At 43.3% G+C, this 18,705-nt stretch overlaps 1 protein-coding gene and 1 pseudogene across 1 annotated transcript in view; both read right to left on the reverse strand.

Annotated features, from left to right (window-relative positions):
- Window positions 1-17,149, reverse strand: part of RORA (RAR related orphan receptor A) — a 101,341-nt gene extending 84,192 nt beyond the window's left edge. Inside the window, exon 1 of the mRNA XM_034994063.1 lies at window positions 17,013-17,149. Within this exon, the coding sequence (XP_034849954.1) occupies window positions 17,013-17,043 (31 nt within the window). The 5' untranslated portion in view covers window positions 17,044-17,149. The remainder of the gene's footprint in view (window positions 1-17,012) is intronic.
- Window positions 3,018-3,142, reverse strand: LOC118003806 (annotated as a pseudogene).
- Window positions 17,150-18,705: the final 1,556 nt, after the last annotated feature.

Below are 18,705 nucleotides of genomic sequence, written 5' to 3' on the forward strand. Positions count from 1 at the left end.
GGGGAGGGGAGGGAAAGGAGGGGAAGGAAAGAAGGAAGGAAGGGAGGGAGGGGAAGGAAAGAAGGAAGGAAGGGAGGGAGGGAAAGGAAGAATGGGAGGGAGGGAGGACAGGGAGGGAGGGAATGAAAGGAAAACATAAAGGTTGCTATCAGGCCTTTGTGATACAGAGTTATGGCTTTGTATACATAACTGACGCATATAAATGCCATTAGTTTCCCTCCTGTAAAGTCATAAATTCAATTTTATGTTTGTGAAGTGGTGGTACAAAGGAATTGAGAATAAACAAAATGTGTGTTAAAGGACAGTGAAAAATTCCAAAGCCTTGAGTCTAGAGAGTATTTTCAGTACTGTGAGTATATTATTTATATAACAAATGTACTAGAAGGCCCTAGCCTTTTAGTAAGCTTTTTATTGAAGTGCAACATACCTCCAGAAACAGGCATCACAAATGGGAGCCTGATGAATTCCCACAGAGTGAGCCCTCTCAGACCAACATAAAAATGCCTTTTGGTTTTTAAATCATCTCCTATGCCTGGGTCAAAACCACTGAGTAATGCCAAACTTAATGTGTAAAACTAATAATTTTAAGTTTGGGTGGCAGGAAAATGCTCGAAATTTAACAAAATGTACTGCCTCAAAAGAGCCATTTTACTTAAAAGAGGATAATTATCTTGGGCATTGGGAGGAAGTTTTGTTTTCTTTTTCACCACGAGTGGGCATGTGGCTCTTTCTCCCACCCATCTTGCAAAGGTTAGAGCTTCGCCTTCTCAACAGCCCAAGGAGAGGATGCTGTCTTCATCTCCTTCCTCTCTGCTCCCATCCTTCCCCCACATTACCATCAGGAGCTGTTCTGAAACTAGGCCACCTCACTTCCCTTAGCCCTCCTCATTTTGGGCAGATCCAAGAGGCAATGAGGGGCTGTTTCTGGTGGCCAGTCGAGCTGTGGACCACAGCATAACCTCCACTGACACAGTGAGGGTGTTTCAGCTTCTACCTTTAGTTGGCTACTAAAACCATGCCAGGAGTGAGGTAGCCCCATACTCTGACATGCATCTCGCTCTAGGGGCACCGAGTCCTCTCTGAGTTACAAGAGTCAGGAGCAAGACCCTAGAAAAGCAGAATGTGCCCCAACGCATTTGCTCCCGTTCAACTGACAGCCTGTTGACAGGAAACCAAATAGAACCAAGACCTGTGTGCCCCCTATTTGATAATAACAAAGAGGCCAATGGCCCAGCTCCATGGGACGATGTAAATGCCTATATGTTAGATGCCAACAAAGCGATTACAAAATTAACAACAAGTATTTGAGCACGGCTTTCTAACTGCACGTTATTCTTCACAAGAAACTTCAGGGGAGGCTGGACATTCATACATTTAATTAGTCTAATGGAATGGATTCTGCCAAGCACATCTGAAGTTAGTCGAGGGCTCAGCCTTCCTGCTGTGTCTTCAGTGCAAACAGACACCTGGGCAGAACTCTTCCCTCCTAGAGAAGGTCTGAGGGGGTACAAATGTGGACGGCAGGTGACGGGATCCTTCACTCGTGCAGTGGCGGGACCTGGGAGGGTTTTCTTTCCATCACTACATGCGGTAATGAAATTCCCCAAAGGGCCGGCATTCGTGGGAAAGTCTCACATTTACCAGGATTTGGAATAGCTCTGGAAGTCACACTAATGTTACAAAATATTTTTTCCTCGGTATAAGGCCAAACTGAAAAGACAAATAGCAGTAATTTACTGCAGTTTTTGCTAATGTAGTTTGCAGATGATTAAAGATAAATGTTAAAGCCTCTGTAAACCACAATTTTATGCCAAATCTGTTGTATCAAAAAACAACAAAAACTCTGAAAATGTAATATCAGCAATGATTCTAGTCTTCCATGGCCATTAAAGGGAAAGACTATTTATAAAGAAAATAGAGATTAGAAAATTCGTTTTTGAATTCATGTTTGAAAGTGTTTTTTGTTTAATATATAATTCATGGCTTATCTGTTGAATTTATCTAAATCTAAAGCCCTTTCCATTGTTACCGTGTGCTTTGTCACAAAATCTTCCATCTCCTAGAGTAAACTGTACAGCAGTGATTCTCAAGTTTTTTTTTTTTTTAAGATTTTATTTATTTATTTGACAGAGAGAGACACAGTGAGAGAGGGAACACAGGCAGGGTGAGTGGGAGAGGGAGAAGCAGGCTTCCCGCTGAGCAGGGAGCCTGATGGGAGCTATGATCCCAGGACCCTGGGACCATGACCTGAGCCGAAGGCAGACGCTTAACGACTGAGCCACCCAGGCGCCCAACTTTTTTTTTTTTTTTTTAAGAGAGAGAGTGTGCACGTGTTGGGGGGAGGCAGATGGAGAGGGAGAGAGAAAATCTTAAGCAGGCTCCACACCCAGCACGGAGCCCCACACAGGGCTCCATCTCACAACCCTGAAATCATGACCTGACCCAAAATCAAGAGTCGGCTGCTTACCCGACAGAGCCACCCAGGCATCCCCCCCCATTTCTTTTTTGGTTCTCCAACTTTTTGGTGTCTGGCATCTAGATCCCTTTATGTATTTAAAAGTCCCAAAGAACTTTTGTTTATGTGGGTAATGCATCAGTAATGACCGTATAAAAAATTAAAACTGAGAAAATGTAAAAATATTTACTTATAGTTAACTTAAAAATAATAGTAATAAACTCATTACAGATTAACACAAAGTATTTTTATGATAAATATGTTTTCCCCAAAATGGTTAATCCGAAGAATGCCATTCTTTTTACATTTTTGCACATCTCTTTAATCTCTAGATTATAGAAGACAGGTGGACTCATACCTGCTTCTGCATTCTGTCTGTTGTGTTCTTTTGGTTGAAGTACATGAAAAAAATCTGGCCTCACACAGACACGTAGCTGGAGGAGGGTTATTTTATAGCCTTATCAGATAATTTTGGATAGCCTTCTTTGATATTACACCAAAACTCCCCAAATGGTGGTTTCTTAAAGGTTAGTTGGAATATGAAACCTGAAACCCTCTCGTTATTTTTTGTACTCTGTTAAATTCAAATAGATTGGTATATTTTGTACTTTGGGGAAAGTTTTCAATTAGCAATAATCGCGCCTCAGATAAACCTCATTGGCTACAATACTGCCACTGGGCAAAGCTTATTTTGTACTTTGAATGAATCTTCTACCCATGCATTGGTCACTTCGAAACTATTAGTTCACGGAGTTATGTAGTTCTTCCAGATGTTGCCATATTTCATTACTAAATGAGATTATATCAAGCAACCACATTTATTAATATCACCGCCTACATCATCAGGAACGTCTTTAAATATTGAGAAGCAGCCACATGCATGGTGTTGGATACAAGTATTCCAAAATTCTATTTGCCTAAAAGCTTGAGCTTATTGGCAATAAATACTGCCAGCTATTTTTCTTGAAGTGACAGGCTCACTTGGTTCATTTTTGAGAAAATATATGACCTATACCTAAGTCTGAATAGCTAGTCAGTCGTTCTAGTAAGTAAAAGGCATTCCATTCAAAAAGCAGCTAGTTCAGCTATTAACTCTAACAATGGCCCAGTGCTTTCCCCCTCCCCCCCCAAACATCCTCCTTCAGTACGTAGCAGAAGCGCTTTATGTGTACTTCCCATTTTGTTATAAAGAATATTAAAAAGACTTGTACTTGAGGGTTGAAATTTAATACACTTAATAATCTTTACTGCTTCATCAAGGACATTCTCAAATGAACCTGGCACTGTTTTGTTAACAGCAAGTCCGCAGTAATAGCAAATACGATGATGACTTGTACAGGTTGGTGTCCCTGCCTTGATTCCTGCAAAGGTGCCAGTTTTACCCCCCAAGGCTTTGGCACTATTCATGCCAAATGGTCGGTACAGTGAAAAGGGCAAATAATATCTCAGTGTTATTATACAGATTGTTTTTTATCTCTTGTAACCCTTCAAAGGGCCTCGGGGCCCCCAGGGGTGCCTGGATCCCACGCTGAGGACCACTGCCACAGAGGATACTGACGGTATAAATCCACTCTCTAATCTGCTCAGTACTTATGTCCTTGTGGGCTTCACATAAAGAAGATTTAAAAGGTTTATTTCTGTCTCCACCCTCCTGCCCTCCCTGCTTAAAAAAAAATTCCATTGTGGCAATTCAACATAAATTGTGTATATAGAACAAAGAAATTGCAGTACTCTTGATTTCATCAGCATTTTCCTCCCTAACAAGGAAAGCTGCTCCACCAAGCTATTGGGAAAACTATCTTGAGTTATAGGAAATATGACCTGCTCGGTCCCCCCTCTATCCCATGTAACACCCAACCCTCCCGAACCCTATCACCACTTCAGGGGTATTTCGGATGAGCTCTTAGTATTGTCCTCAGAAATAATTGGGTGTCCTAATTCAGCCACATGCAAATTAATGCTCCCCTAAAGAGGCCTTATTATAATTTCCAACCCTTGATGTCTACATAATCCCCTATAGTTCTTTAACTTTTTGCTTTCTAACTTCTGTTTACCGATGCACTACTTTTGTCAGCTCAGTATAGCATCAATTAGTAACACAGTTGTGTTTATTAGGTCTCCCCAGAGCCTTGAGAGAGCTGCTTTGTATTTATTAATGACTACACAGAGCACTACTATTTTTCAATAACATTTAAAAATGAGTAAATTACTGAAGATGAACTATAAAAGAACCTCAAATTTCAAAGGCAAGCAAAAAAAAAAAAGGCACATTATTTCAAATCACCCATAATACTTGCATGGTTAATTTTATTTTCAATTTAATATTAAGGGGGGGGTCATATCTAGACTCTTCTTCCTGTTCTACTTTTGGCATTTTTCATTCTGGAGTAGAAGCCATTCAATTTATAGAACTGAGGTACAGATCTGGTGATTAATTAAGAGCCGGTTTAACAGGTCCAAATGTCATTATCACACACACCTGTTAAGTAATGCACACCTGATTCAGCAGACATCCACCCACAAGGTTAATTTAAAAAAAATAAAAAGCAAACAAGAGAGAGAGAAAGGCATAACTCCACAAACTTAGGTCCAGTTTAATGTTCTCAAGAATAATTCTAAACCACCAACTTGAAATGTATCCAATTTGTACTCTCTTATTTTGTGAATAATTGCCTGTATTCTATTAGGTGAATTCAGAGCTGCCCACACTGCTACAGAATTCGTTACTTAAGGAAATCAGAGAGACCAGTCTCCTGTGCGATGAATCTTTCCTACCCAATCTTAAAGTGATGGGGAGCAATTATGACACTCATTTGCCCTGCTTTTTCTATATTCCTGGTCACTTCTGAAATGAAGACGCTGATCTGCAAAAATCACTTTGCATTCGTGAAAGGAGCTATGGGAGCTCCCCCTGAGCATCTGGCTATGAGGCAGAAACATACCTCAGTGCACTTCCTTTGTCTTGCACTTCGTCTTTGATGTGCAAGTCACTGGTGGAGTAAGCTGTGATGGCTTTGATGTTGAACTTCTAGACTTTATTGTTACTAGCATGCCTACAAGGAGAGCTGTCAGTCATTTCTTACATCTGAACAACCATGTTTCTTTACGGCACCCCTTTTTACAAGCATCAGTCCTTAAATACATGTTTTCACATTCCTGATTACCACACTATCTTTGTCGGGGGAGGGCTATGCTCAAATAACTACGGCACCCACATTTTCTGTAAACACCCTGAGGCATCATCAGATGGCTGGTAACCAACCTTCTTCAACAAGAGAAGCCTGAGCACAAAACATATTTCTAGCAAATGAAAACATTCTGAAAACGCTCAAGCCATCTTAACAAGTCAAAATGAGTACGTTAGCCAGTATTTCCCCTAAGCAGCCATTGAAATCACAGAGAAACTTCCAAGCCACGTTAAAAGGGATTCTGAATGCAGTAGCAGCAGGAGGCTCAGAAAGTCGGCCAAAACTTCGAGACATCTTAACTCATCTTAAACAACTTTGTTTCTCTGCAATGGTGGAAACAAAACACTTCTGTTCTACATGATTTTGCTTGTGACAGAAATACTGATGTGAAATAGACTTCTGCCAAACCAATTATTTTATTAAACCATTTTCAGAAGCTGCTTGCTGTTGCGGATGCAATGTAAGCTAGAAGATGATTTTTCATAATTTAATGTCTGAGGCAAACATATGGCTTTGTATACAACGTGTGTACAGTTCCTTAAATATATACACACAAAATAGGCAATATGCTCATCTTTAAAATTCTCCGTTGAAAAAGACACGGCTCTAATTTCATTTACCAGCTCCCATCAGATTTACTTTTCAAGCTCCTTTATCACTTCTGGAACTGCTGAATATTATCAAACCCCACTGGGACATTCCACACAAAAAGGAAATAAAGTTAAGGTGCTTACATCACACCAGCCCAGTTTATAATGAACTGCTACCTTTCTGAATAAATGTTTCAATGAAATCCAAGTTCTTAGAGATACTGGATCTCTAATGAGGAAGTACAATGACTTTATTTTTCATGACAGAGCTGAGTTCTGTTATTTTCCTTTTGTAAGCTGGCAACATAGGAGATACTGTTTCTGCTTGCTAATAAGCTGCAAACAATATATTAGGAGAGACTCAATTTTGTTGGGTTTCTGGCCTAGAATACTTGGTAAGGAATACAATTACTGTGGTATGCAATGGTTAAGATGATTCCAGGGTTTCCATCTTTATGCAACCTCCCTGCCCCTAACCTCCTTGGTTTTAACTCAACCATCAAAAATGGAAAAGGCTTTGGAATAAAATTTGATAAATAAGGGATTTCTGTAATTTACCAGAACTAAGTCTGGACATATTTATTATTAATATTAATGAAAGCTTGCTTGTTCTTAAATTTATTTAAATCATTGGCTAAAAGTAATCATCTTTTTCTACCTTAAATTTTCACTTTTGAAATGAATGGATTAGCTGATTGAGGCACCTACAGCAATTAAGGGTTGAGACAGGGAATAAGGACACTAGAAGGCATTCATCTGTTTCCTCCAAGTCTTGAACAAGAAACTAGATCATCTTTCTGTTTGAATAGAAACATTTCATCAAATGGGAGATCTGGAAAAGACCTTGATGGCTATCAAGTCTCTCGAACTTAACCAAATGGGGGAAGCGAGCAACTGAGGTAACCTGACAATTATTTGAGTAGTAGATGTGAGAGGAGAACCCACATCTTCCCCCACCCAACATGAAGGGGGGTGGTTTCTGCCATCCAATGCTGTTTCCCTGCACTGGGGACCAATGACTCGTGTGTAAAGTCAGGGTGTTGAACTTCAGGGGTTTCTCAATCCGAGTCAGACGGGCAGCTTAAAAAATTAACAGTACTTGAGTCCCACCTCAAACCAATAAAATCAGAGCCTCTAGGAGTGCAGGCTGGGCTTGAGTATCTTTAAAAAGCTCTCTAGACAGTCCAATGTGCAGACAAGGTTGAGAACTAAGGGACCAGATGACCTCTATGCACCCTCCTGAGTCTACGGCCGAACGTTCACTATCAGTTGGAAAAAATTCTTGGACTGTGTTCCCAGACATTCATCCAGGAGGCCATACACATTTCTAAGCCATCACACTGTTTGCCTGTTAGCCTAGCTGTTGTCACTACCTGTTCTTATCTAGTTCATTTATGTGTTTACTTAGGTATTATCTAGCTCTTCCCCCCCGAATGTACACTCACCAAGGCCGGAGACAAAGCCCACTGTGTTCACTGCGGCTTCTACAATCCACAGCATCATACCTGCCACAATAATGGGATATCGCACCACCATTTTCCAAAGAAAGAGGGGTCTGGAGTTGTGGTGTGGAAGGGGGTGGGCTGCCTTCTCCATCAACCAGAGCAGTTCTGTTTTTCTCAGTTTCACCAGACTAGAATCGAAGCTGTGTGAAGGCAGTGTTGTGCTTGCCTCATTCATACTCAGCTACCTCCAGTGCCTGGAAGTGGGCAGACCTGAAAGGTGCGCCGGGCCTGAGAAATACTTGTAAATAGGAAGCACTGATGAGACTGCCAGGGCTAGAACCTTTACTTTGTTGCGGACAAAAGCAACATAGAAAAGACATCACTGTTTTCCCTGGAGTTGGTCTCGACTCCTACGGCACAATCCCCAGCCTACCCCCACTGGGTGGTCAAAATGGTGGCAAGAGCCAGCCCCTGGGGCTCACTAAATGCCGGAAGGCCAGAGCTCCCCAGGAGGATTGATGCAGAAAAGGCAGTGTTTGGGAAGTATCACCGGCACCTCCCACACCAAAGTCTCAGGGTGTCCTGCCTGTTTGGGCCACTTGGGGTAACAGATTTGGAGTATGCCCACTTCCTTCCACACGCTAGTAGAGAAAGACCAAAATAATCAGAAGATTATGTCAAGTGTGTTAATAACATCCAAATAATGGCAGAAATTGCTCATGTTGGGCATCTCTTCCAGCCTGAAAGGAGATTCCGTGGACTGAAGGGAAGGCTCACGCTTATGCTAATACCATTTACCTTTCTGAGCTCCACTCTCCACACCAAAGACCAGAGCAATGCTTCCCAAACTTGCCAGATCCTCAGTCACCAGAAGAGCTTTGACAAATTCAAATTCCTTGGTCTCACCCCAGACTATCGGAAGCAGGATCCAGGCAGGTGGTGATGGAGAATGAGGGTTCACTTTTTAAATGCTTCCCAGTTGACTGTGGGCCACGAGGACCAAATGGAGAGAATCAGGCTCTCTCCGGCTGGGACCTACGAATCTCCCTTTTGAACAGGCTCTCTGGGTTATGAGTTGTACTCTCAAGTTTCAGAACCCCTACTTGAGGCAGGGTTTTAGAACTAAACTCTGGCTTATTTGGAAGGAAATCCTGTTCGCACATAAGTATAATGATTGGCTTTATCCAATTACAGTACCATTTCATTGTGTGTGTTGCAACTTCTCCTTTATTTTAAATGGCATCTCGCTCACGGAAGCTGCAAACCTATAAGAACAACGGTTTTAAAGCAGCCGTCTCTAGCTAAGTGTGGCTGCCAATCTCTCAGTGCATTTTTTAGACGCTAATTCACGGCTTAAGAGACACAACTGGGGGGCAGGTGTCTCAGCTCTATAATAGCACAGAGGTGGCCCCTGTATAACCCAGCACACAGGACGCACTTAATAAGAATTTGCTGAAACAAATTTATTTATTTATGCCATGTTCTGCACAAGATTTGACATGAAATAAACAAATAAAAGAAGGGGGGGAGCCCCAGCAACTGAAAAATGAAAATAACATTCTATGAAAAAGAGAGTATTTGTCATGTGGTGAAAGAATCACACTCCTGGGTGGCGTAGTTTAAAAAAACGGTTTGCTTCAATAACTGATCTGAAACTTAACCACAAGTCTTCACTTCTGAACCACTATCTTATTTCTATGATGGAAAAGTTTAAACAGCAGGTTCTTCTTGCTTTTATCCCACCCCCCTCCTTGTTTTTCACATAAAGATGCAATGTCACCTTTCCAGTAGGAACAAGGGAGCCTGTCATCCTTTAAAATCTCGGTGATTACCCGTCATTATTATTATCCTGGTTATTCCAACTTGGCTCCGAAGCCTTGACTTCTTGAGCAATGCAAAATTCATGTAAACCTGTATTCTCATTCTTCTGCAAGGCCTCATTTCCTTAAATGATATTAAAGGATCAATACTTATTTCTCTGATTCCAACACAGAAATTAGATTGTTTTATGATTGTTTCACACTTGATATGCCACCGAAATCTGAGCCTGCAATTCACTCGTATTATCTATTTATCCTAAAAATTACAGAAATGTATTCTTATTTCTATTTTGTGCAGTGTTTTTTAAAGCATAAACTCTATATGATGTTCTAAAAATCTACGTAACATATACTCTATATTTTGGGCAAATTGCTTACACTGAAATGAACCAAATGATCTAACCATAGTCTTCATATATCAAGTGGTTAATAGTTTTGCATCCATGTTTAAAATTATTTTATTAACAAAAAAAGCTACAATAGTTTATTTCTTTCTAAATGTTTGATCTTTTTTGGAGAAAAAAATAGCTCTAGGTTTAAAAAGGGAAAATGCAGATCAAATGACAATCTCTTTTTAAATGTTACTTGAGGGTCGGGGAATAGAATCAAGGTTGAAACTAAAAATTACAAGGATTACCACTAAGGTCGTAGTAACTGTTTACTCACAAACCAAATCTCATTTACATCCTAAAATTTAATATGGAGCCAAACAGAATTTTGTCATTCAGCTTTAAAACTTCCCTTACTATCAAACAAGGAAACTTTTGAAATTCGTTATCTCCACCACAGTTGCATTTTTTTTTTTTAAGATTTTATTTATTTATTGGGGAGAGAGAAAGCACAAGTAGGCAGACAGGCAGGCAGAGGGAGAGGGAGAAGCAGGCTCCCTGCTGAGCAAGGAACCTGACATGGGGCTCGATCCCAGGACCCTGGGATCATGACCTGAGCCGAAGGCAGACGCTTAGCCATCTGAGCCACCCAGGCGTCCCAACACAGTTGCATTTCTAATAACCATTTAAAACAATGCACTACACTTTGGAATCTGATGAAGAATGCCCCACAGCAAGTGAAAACATAATTTCAACCTCTGACCCCTCCACTAGCCTGATGGGAAATTCACTGGCACCATAATCGCTTTCGGCTTTCCGCGAATAAGTAACCACTAGAGGGCAGCCTTATCTCAGAACTGACACCAGTTTGGAGGAAAACACCTCACCCATGCTTCTCATGTGCCATTAATTACTTTTAGAATATCTTTGATTTTCCTAGATATTTAACAGCCAACTTCAGTTCACCTAAAAGCATTTCTAAATAGGTCAAAAGTCCACTTTCACAAATTATGATATCACACAGACCGGTCATGCGATGGCCTAAAGATACAGCCTAGCCTATGTATCTTTAAAAATTTAAAACAAGATTTAAAAATCTTTACTCTTTACTACGTGGCAGGCTAAGTGCTGAGTCAATCATGCCACAGCTAGTGCTGGGGTTCCACTTTTGGCAACAGAATCTCCAGAGGTTCTAGACAAACTTAAGTATGCGTGAAGAAGAAAGAAACTGACCAAGATTGCGGGAAGACTGACAGGATGGAGTGCAGCGGAGAGGGTCAGCAAAGATGAAGGTCAGAGCTGTGTGTGTTTCATACTATGAGTCTTCAAACAGCTGACAATCTTTCACTTGAAAGATGGATTAAATATGTCTACACAGCCCCCAAAGAAAGGATCAGAATCAAGGGATTAAAAATACAAAGAAGAGACTTATGCTTGATATAAGAAGAATTTTCTAATTTGAGATGGAATAAGCTATCTCGAACAATAGTGAGTTTCCCGTCGTAAAAGGTGTTCAAGTATAACCAGACAACCATTTGGCAGGTATGATGTGGAGAACCAAAGGCCAGTAGGACACGTATCTGAGTGACTTCTCGGGTTTCTTCTCTCCCCAAGACTCTATGAAAGAACACTGCTTTGCTTTCAGACAAACACATCTCAATCCAGTCAGCAGAAAAGTAAACACCCATCAAGAAATGAGCTTTTGCAGATCTATCTACTTGGAAACTTTTACTCTCGTGTGATTTTCTAAAAGACAACAGATTTCTCAAGAGTATGTCCACAATCATGCCCCTTCGCTGTCATGGAAACACTCGGGACAGCACTCACAAGCCCAAGGCTTCATCAGCTTTCTACATAAAGGCATATTAAAACTAGAAGATGCATTTGTGAATGCTCCCTTTGCCTAAAGATAAGTGGAACACGTACAGATAAATCTCTAGCTCAATTCTATCATAATGGAGGTAGGTTATACAGGTTAGCTGCACTTCATAGTATTCTGTATTCTTCAGGAAGGTAATGCTTACATTTCACCCAGATCCTCTTATAACAAGCAGACTTAATGAAAATCATGGATGAAGAGAGCTAATGATGAGCAAATAAGAATAACCCCATTTGTACCAAATTGATTTTATTAAATAGTAATTTAAAGATATTAGGCTCAGCAAAGCATTACATAATCGAATCTATTTTTTTCTCTTATAAATGCCAGAGTTATAATTTTCACTAACTAGAGGCAAAGTTATATCCAGGACATTTTCACAGCTTCTTCTAGGGGAGGCAGCATGAAAATAGTGGAAATTAGGACTCCTGTCCTTGCTTCACCATTTATCAGCTGGAAGAGCTTGGCTACAGCAACATAACCTCTAAGAGCTTCACTTCAGCCAAAAACCATGAGAGTATCAGTGACTTTCCACAGAGGATTAAATGAGATAAGAATGTTTGTAAAACATAAAGTACAAAACAAATATAGATTAGCTCATCCATCTATGTATTTATGAAATGCCTAGTAAACTTCAGAGGCAATAAGATAAAAATCAAAAAATGAAATCACTGGCAAACCTAGGGAATAGGTTGGACATGGCTTTTCATACTCACAGGAGCAAAGATTTTTAAAATTATCACATTACCTCCTTATAATATGATGAAGGCTACCAAATGTCACTTTAAAAAGAAAATCCAGAAATAAAAGTTTTCAACTACTTTCTTGCATTTTGCCCAAGGGCTAATAATATATGCTATTATCGGTCTATTTAGACCTCTTATCTCTGGACATAATGCTCCGACAATTTACAGAAAAGCATGCATACTAACAAATACAAAAAGCTCTGACTATGAATCTCTAAGTCCATGACTCAAACGCTGAGCTGGAAGGGAGGTATCCTCAGGGGAGGATCTAGAAATGGGGGAGAGGGAAAATTTGTCAGTCATTCCTCATAGGGTCAATACGTGGTCTTTCACATAATATCAAATGTCAGTTCATACGTGCTGTCACTGGTGGATCTTTCCAAATTATCTTTTTTTTTTTTTAAAGCAGAGAAACATACACATGGTGTAGCTGCTGATTCTGAGTCTAATTATGGTTTTAATACTTACGAAATACTAAATATGTAGATTAAAGCAGCCTTGATTTCTTACTAATAAGCACTATGAATATTTAGACTGCATCAGAAAACATTTCTATGACGAAGTACTTAGATTTATTCCATGCAATGGGTTTTATTGATGACTAAAATAATTTAAGAGAATTTTAAGAAAACCAAACTCCAACTCTACCCCTGCAGATCGATCCATCCATCTATCTAGTTAACTCTTTCTCCCAGGAAATGGCCATTTGTAAATATTATTTTCTTAGACGACACTGAGCAAATTACAAAATGGCTGGGTGCTATTGCAGGTGCTTTGCAATTATCTACTTGCTGATCTCATCCATTTCATTGTGATTCACTTGGCTGGAAGGGAAAGGTGAGAGAAAAAGGAGTGCAGTAAGAACTATTAACATATATTTACTAAATTTTCTACTAATTATAAAATAACCCCTAAGACATAAATCATATTCTATCTATCTATTTATCTATCTATCTATCTATCTATCTATCTATCTATCTATCTATCTATCTATCCATCCCTCTATCGGACTACTTCCATTTAGAAATCGTATTATTTTATAACTGGGCCGCATCAAGAAATTACATGGTATTCAATTCAAATTGAGAGCAAAGTGGTTTACTCGAGTATGATGTTGCTTTGCATTTCAAGTGTTGTGATTCAAATATACAAAATCAAGAGGCTGCTCAAGAAAAGGGTGCTTTAAAAATATTCTCTACTTCACAGAGGGTCTGAGCGCCCCCCTCCTCCCATGGACAGATGGATTCAGAGATCCTCTTTGTCTTTAAAAGAGCTGACCCTTCCTTGCCCGATGAACTCTGCCCGGTGGCACAGCCCTTTGGATTTTCTCTTTTCAAGATCCAGCCATCACCCTTCTCCCCATCCTACCCATCAAAGGTCACAAAAATGGGACAAAAATCCCTGCTAAGGGATACCACTGACGGGATGCTTGAAAGAAGACCAGGGATAAAATTCACATTTCACTGGGTAAAAAGAAAGGCCAAGTTTTTCAAAACTATAAAATCAAATTTATGTGAGTTGGAAATACTACTAATCACCAACACAAAATATTTTCAAAGCAGTAAGGTGAAGTTTTTCATTTGCACATGAATTGTGCTGGGGGAAGAATCTATTATGGGACAGAAATTCCCTGTAAGCCTCTCTCCACTCTAACTCCATTTACATGAGCATAGGCTGAGCACTCATGAAGCAAAGGGGTATATAATCTACGGAAACTGATGAAGCCCTTGCATTTCCTTTCAGCACACGGCTGTTGCCTGACATTTGGCCAATGCACTTTTATGATGAGCAGAAGTGCTCCCCTGATTATAAATATTATCGCTGGCTCTCTCTGTTTGCCCAAGAAGCAATCCAAACGGTATTGGAATTTTGTTGTTAATTAAACAAAAACAAAACTGAAGGATGAGACCAGAGTTGCTTAAATGAAGATTTATTACTTCTAAGCATGAAACCACTTTAAGCCTAAACTTACTTGACAACTAACGCAGAGGAAGGATTTTCTTCTTTGGTGAGTTCAAAAGGCCCAATTTAATGATGTTTAAAAAACATAAGTAATCAGCCAACAAAGAGAATGTTTCTCTTTTATGGTCGCTTGTTCTCTCCTCCTCCATCCACATGCATACATGTACCAAAAAGCTATATTATAAAGAGTACTTCTGTTTTGCATGAAAAATCTAATTATACAAACTCTTACATATGGAACCAATTTAACTATTAAAAATAAGAGGCAGTAGGGAAGTATTTAATATGATTCTGGGCCAGTTTTCTTCCCCTTAAATCTGATATGGAAACATTTACAGCGTTCCTCATTTTCCCACAAACTATTTTTCTTCAGTTTAAATTTGCACCAAAGCGAGATAATCCCATTAAAACATAGGATGTTAGGATACTGGAAATGAAATATTCTAATTGTCCAGATGCATTCTATTTCTTTCTCTCTCTCTCTCACACTTATAGAAAAACTGCATTGCCAGTACTTCTGAGCTACTTTTCTCAAAGCACATTACCATGAATCTATTATCTAATGGCAGCCAGAGGTCACTCCAAGACAAATGTGTGGGCTAGAGCTTTTGGGGGATGTTAGTGGTTGTGTGATTCTCATGATTATATTAGTAAGGGACAGTACCGAACTTTGTGCTGGAGCTAGGAAAGCAAAATCCTTGGGAAGCATCAACATTAGATTAAAATAGTAAAACATACTTTCCTTATTGTTTGGTGGTTACTGTTCATGAGGGGAAATAATCTTAGCTTTTCACCCCTCCCCCCAATCAACACAAATTATACAACATAAAATGGATAAAGACTGGCACTGACATCTTCCAAATAGCAAAATCTATTTTATAACTTAAAGGGAAAAAAAAAAAAAAAAAAAGAAAGAAAAGAAAATGTCTTGACTACAAAGGCTATTTGAGTCGTTTTACTCTTACAGGATTAATAAAACGCAGGAAATAGCATAAAAGTTTTTTTGAGGGGGAGGGGGAAAAGCATAGATTTCTTTTACCAAAAAAAAGTCGGTAAGAAAAACATTTTTTCTTTACAAAATGATTTTAAGTGCTTAAGAACGTGAATCACAAGGTTTTCCCTCCTTATTCTAAAAATGATTAAACCGCGTCTCCCGAGAGCCACGAAGGAAAGATAGAAAGTCTGCCGTGGGTACATCCTATAGAAAGAGTTCATCTCAAGCAGCTCATCTTAGCGTCCCGCACGTTTCGGCCTGTTAATAATTAACAAAAGAGATGCCTCCCAATCTCTAGTGAAGAAAGGCAACGCTCGGTGATCCCAAAGTAAACGCAGCTCAGATGCGGAACTGGCGTCCTCCACCCTGGATTGCAACAAAACCTCAACCTACCAAACGCTCACCGCGCTCCCGGCGCCCGCGCGGAGGGGCAGAACCCGCCCGACAGTCTGGGTCTGCAAACGCGCTGCGCATTGGGGGAGCGCGGGGCGCCGCGGGCAGATGGGTTCCAAATGCCCGCTCCCAGCGGCCGGCTCCGCGAAGCCGCCCGGGCAGATTATCCCCCCGGAGGAACCTGCTGGCGGAGTTTCTCCAGGGCTGTTTGCAGAGTCCTGAGAGCGTGGCTCGGTTTCTCCGGGCCGCACAGGCGACTTCCTGCACACCCCCAAACTTCGGCTCTCCCATTACAAACTTCCCTGACTTGCCTCGGTTTCCCCCCTCACCCGGGAAGACCTCGAATCAACGCTCTCTTCAACTAGGGCCCCCTGCCATCCCCCCGCAGCCTGCTAAGGAATCCCGATCTGGGCGAAGGCCGGGCGGGAGACTTGACCGCGACTAATCCGCGCGGCTCGGCCCTCCCCGCCGTCTAACTCCCACCGCTGCCCGCGACTCCTGCGGGCAGGACTGCCTCCCCACGCCCGCCCACACCCCGAAGTAGCAAAGTGGGGGTGCCCTGCGGCTGCGGACGGTAGCCCGGGGAGTCGTGGCACGCTCGACAAGCCCGGCTCGCTCGGGCCCGGGCGCAGAGCGAAACGGCCGCACCTTCCCGGCCCGCGGCCGCTCGGGCGCTCGGGGCCTCGGGGCCGCCACAGGGGGGAGGGCGCAAGGCCTGGGGCGCTGACCAGTCCCCAGGGAGGACACCGCGTCGGCGCGCGCGCACGGCCCGGCCCGGCCGCAGCGCCTTCCCCACGTAGGCCGGGGCTGTCCGGGGCGCGGGCCCCGGGGACCGACCGCGGGCGTCCCCGGCTTCCTCCGAGCTCCCCGGATCCTCCCCGCCCTCCCAGAAGCTCCGCGACTCCCAGCAAACTTTCTTCCGAGAGCCCCGCCGGGTGCCAGGCGGACCCGGGCAGCTGACAGGAGCCAGAGGGGGCGGAGGAGGGGGGCCCAGCCCGTGCGCCTTTGCCCCCACAGGAGGCAGGCTGATCCCGCGGCCGGGCTCAGGTGGCGCCGCTGCGGTGGCCCCAAAGGCCCTGGCGGGGCTCCGGCGCCCAGCCCCGGGCAGTACGTGCGCTCGGGCAGGCGCGCCCACCCCTCCCCCTGCGCGCCCTCCTCCCCGCCCCCCGGAGCAGCCAGCCCACCCGGCCCCGGCGGGGCTCCCGGCTCACCTTTCATCGCTGCGATCACAAAATACATCATTTAAGCCGCGGTGCGGAGAGCGCAGGGAGAGCCGATGGTCCGACCCCGGAGCCCCCTCTGCCGCCGCCGCGCCGCCGCCGCCCGAGCCCCAGCAGCAGCTGCCGCAGCTGCCCGCCCGCCGAGAGCCATCCCGAGCCATAAGAGGCTCCATGTGACCGGCTGACATCACGGCCGCCGCTCTGTTTACACCGCGCCCCTCCGCTTCCTCCCCGGGCGGGAGGCGGGAGGCGCGAGGCGGGAGGCGGGAGGCGGGAGGCAGGCGCGCCCCAGCGCCGCGCCCCGCCCCGCCCCCGCCGGCAGGTGAGCGGCGGCGGCGGCTCTGCGGGCGCACCCCAGCCCGGCGCTGCCCTACCGCGCCCCCGGCCCGCGCCCAGGCCCCCAGCCTTCTCTCGCCTCGCGGAGCACCTGTGGTCGCCAGGGTGCTCTCCGCACGCAGCGCCCCGCGGAACGCGCGCCTGACCGCTTTCTGCCCCCGCCCCGTGGGGCAAGGGGCACGCCACCCGACGCCGCTCTCCCGCTTCCTTTGCGGAGCCCCCGGGGCGTTAAGTACTCCAGTTGGTTGGCGGAAAAGAGGGGTTCGGCCTGGGGGCCGTAGTCACCCTCACTTCCCAGAGCGCCCCCGCTCTGTTCGGACGGTAGGGCCCCCTACGGGGCCATGCACCGCGCTGTCACCCGGACCTTGCCGGGGAGTGGAGTAAGTGCCTCCTAAGTCTTTCCCGGGAGACTCGGCCCGGGCAGGCGGAACTCGCCCTCCCAGACGTCGGTAATCTCCATCACACCAGCTTCACTAAAGGTCCTTGTTTACACCTCCCTCTTCCCCCAGGAACACTGTTATCTGGAAGGAGAGCAGAAAACTCCATGAGAATCACCTACACGACAATCCAATCGCCAGCCGCTAAATTCCCAGGCTCTTCCATATCCGTCATTCTCTCCAGAGAACCCATCTGCAGGTGGGAAAGACTCTAGTTTTCACACCCTAAAAATGAGATATTGTGGCACTCTGGGAAGGGAAACAAAATACCTCTATAAAGGTAAACTTTGTGAATTTTAACTTAAAATTAATAATTCCCTCTGAACTTTGAAGCTTAATCCTTTTTACTGGCCTATGGAAACTTAAATCTTGACAGTATTATTAGATAAATCTCTTGAGGATGAATTTCAGATGCTTCATACCCAGAGTCTGCATTATTTAAAATTTTGCCGTATGTCCGTAATACTGACCATAACAGGAAAAAAAAATCTCAAAAGCCCAGTTTGCATACCTGCTACTGTTCCTTCACACAACTTCAATTCTGCTTTCTTTTCTGATGGTCTATATTTCCATTTACAACTCAAAATATTAGATAGTTATTAGTTGATGCCTTCATGCTGATTAAATAAGGAGAGTCCTAGCATTTTTTCCCCCATATAACAGTTGTCCTTGCCCCCGAGTTGGGCTGTGATTTAAAATACAGGCAGACAATCAGCTCTGTAGAAAACTAGGATTCATATACCCCCCACCATCCCCAGCCTCTTTTTCAAGGCAAAATTTACACAGTCCTGATTTAGAAGGTCAGAAGGATTCATCATACCTTAAATCAAGCCATAGCTTTAGAAAAGTTTGATTTCAGCTAAAGGCATCCTAACAGAGTTTTTCCTTTAGATTTTTTCTTTTTTTATTTA

The sequence above is a fragment of the Mirounga leonina genome, unplaced genomic scaffold, assembly GCF_011800145.1.
Source record: "Mirounga leonina isolate KUSES-001 unplaced genomic scaffold, KU_Mleo_1.0 Mir_91, whole genome shotgun sequence".
In the NCBI taxonomy this organism is placed as follows: domain Eukaryota; kingdom Metazoa; phylum Chordata; class Mammalia; order Carnivora; family Phocidae; genus Mirounga; species Mirounga leonina.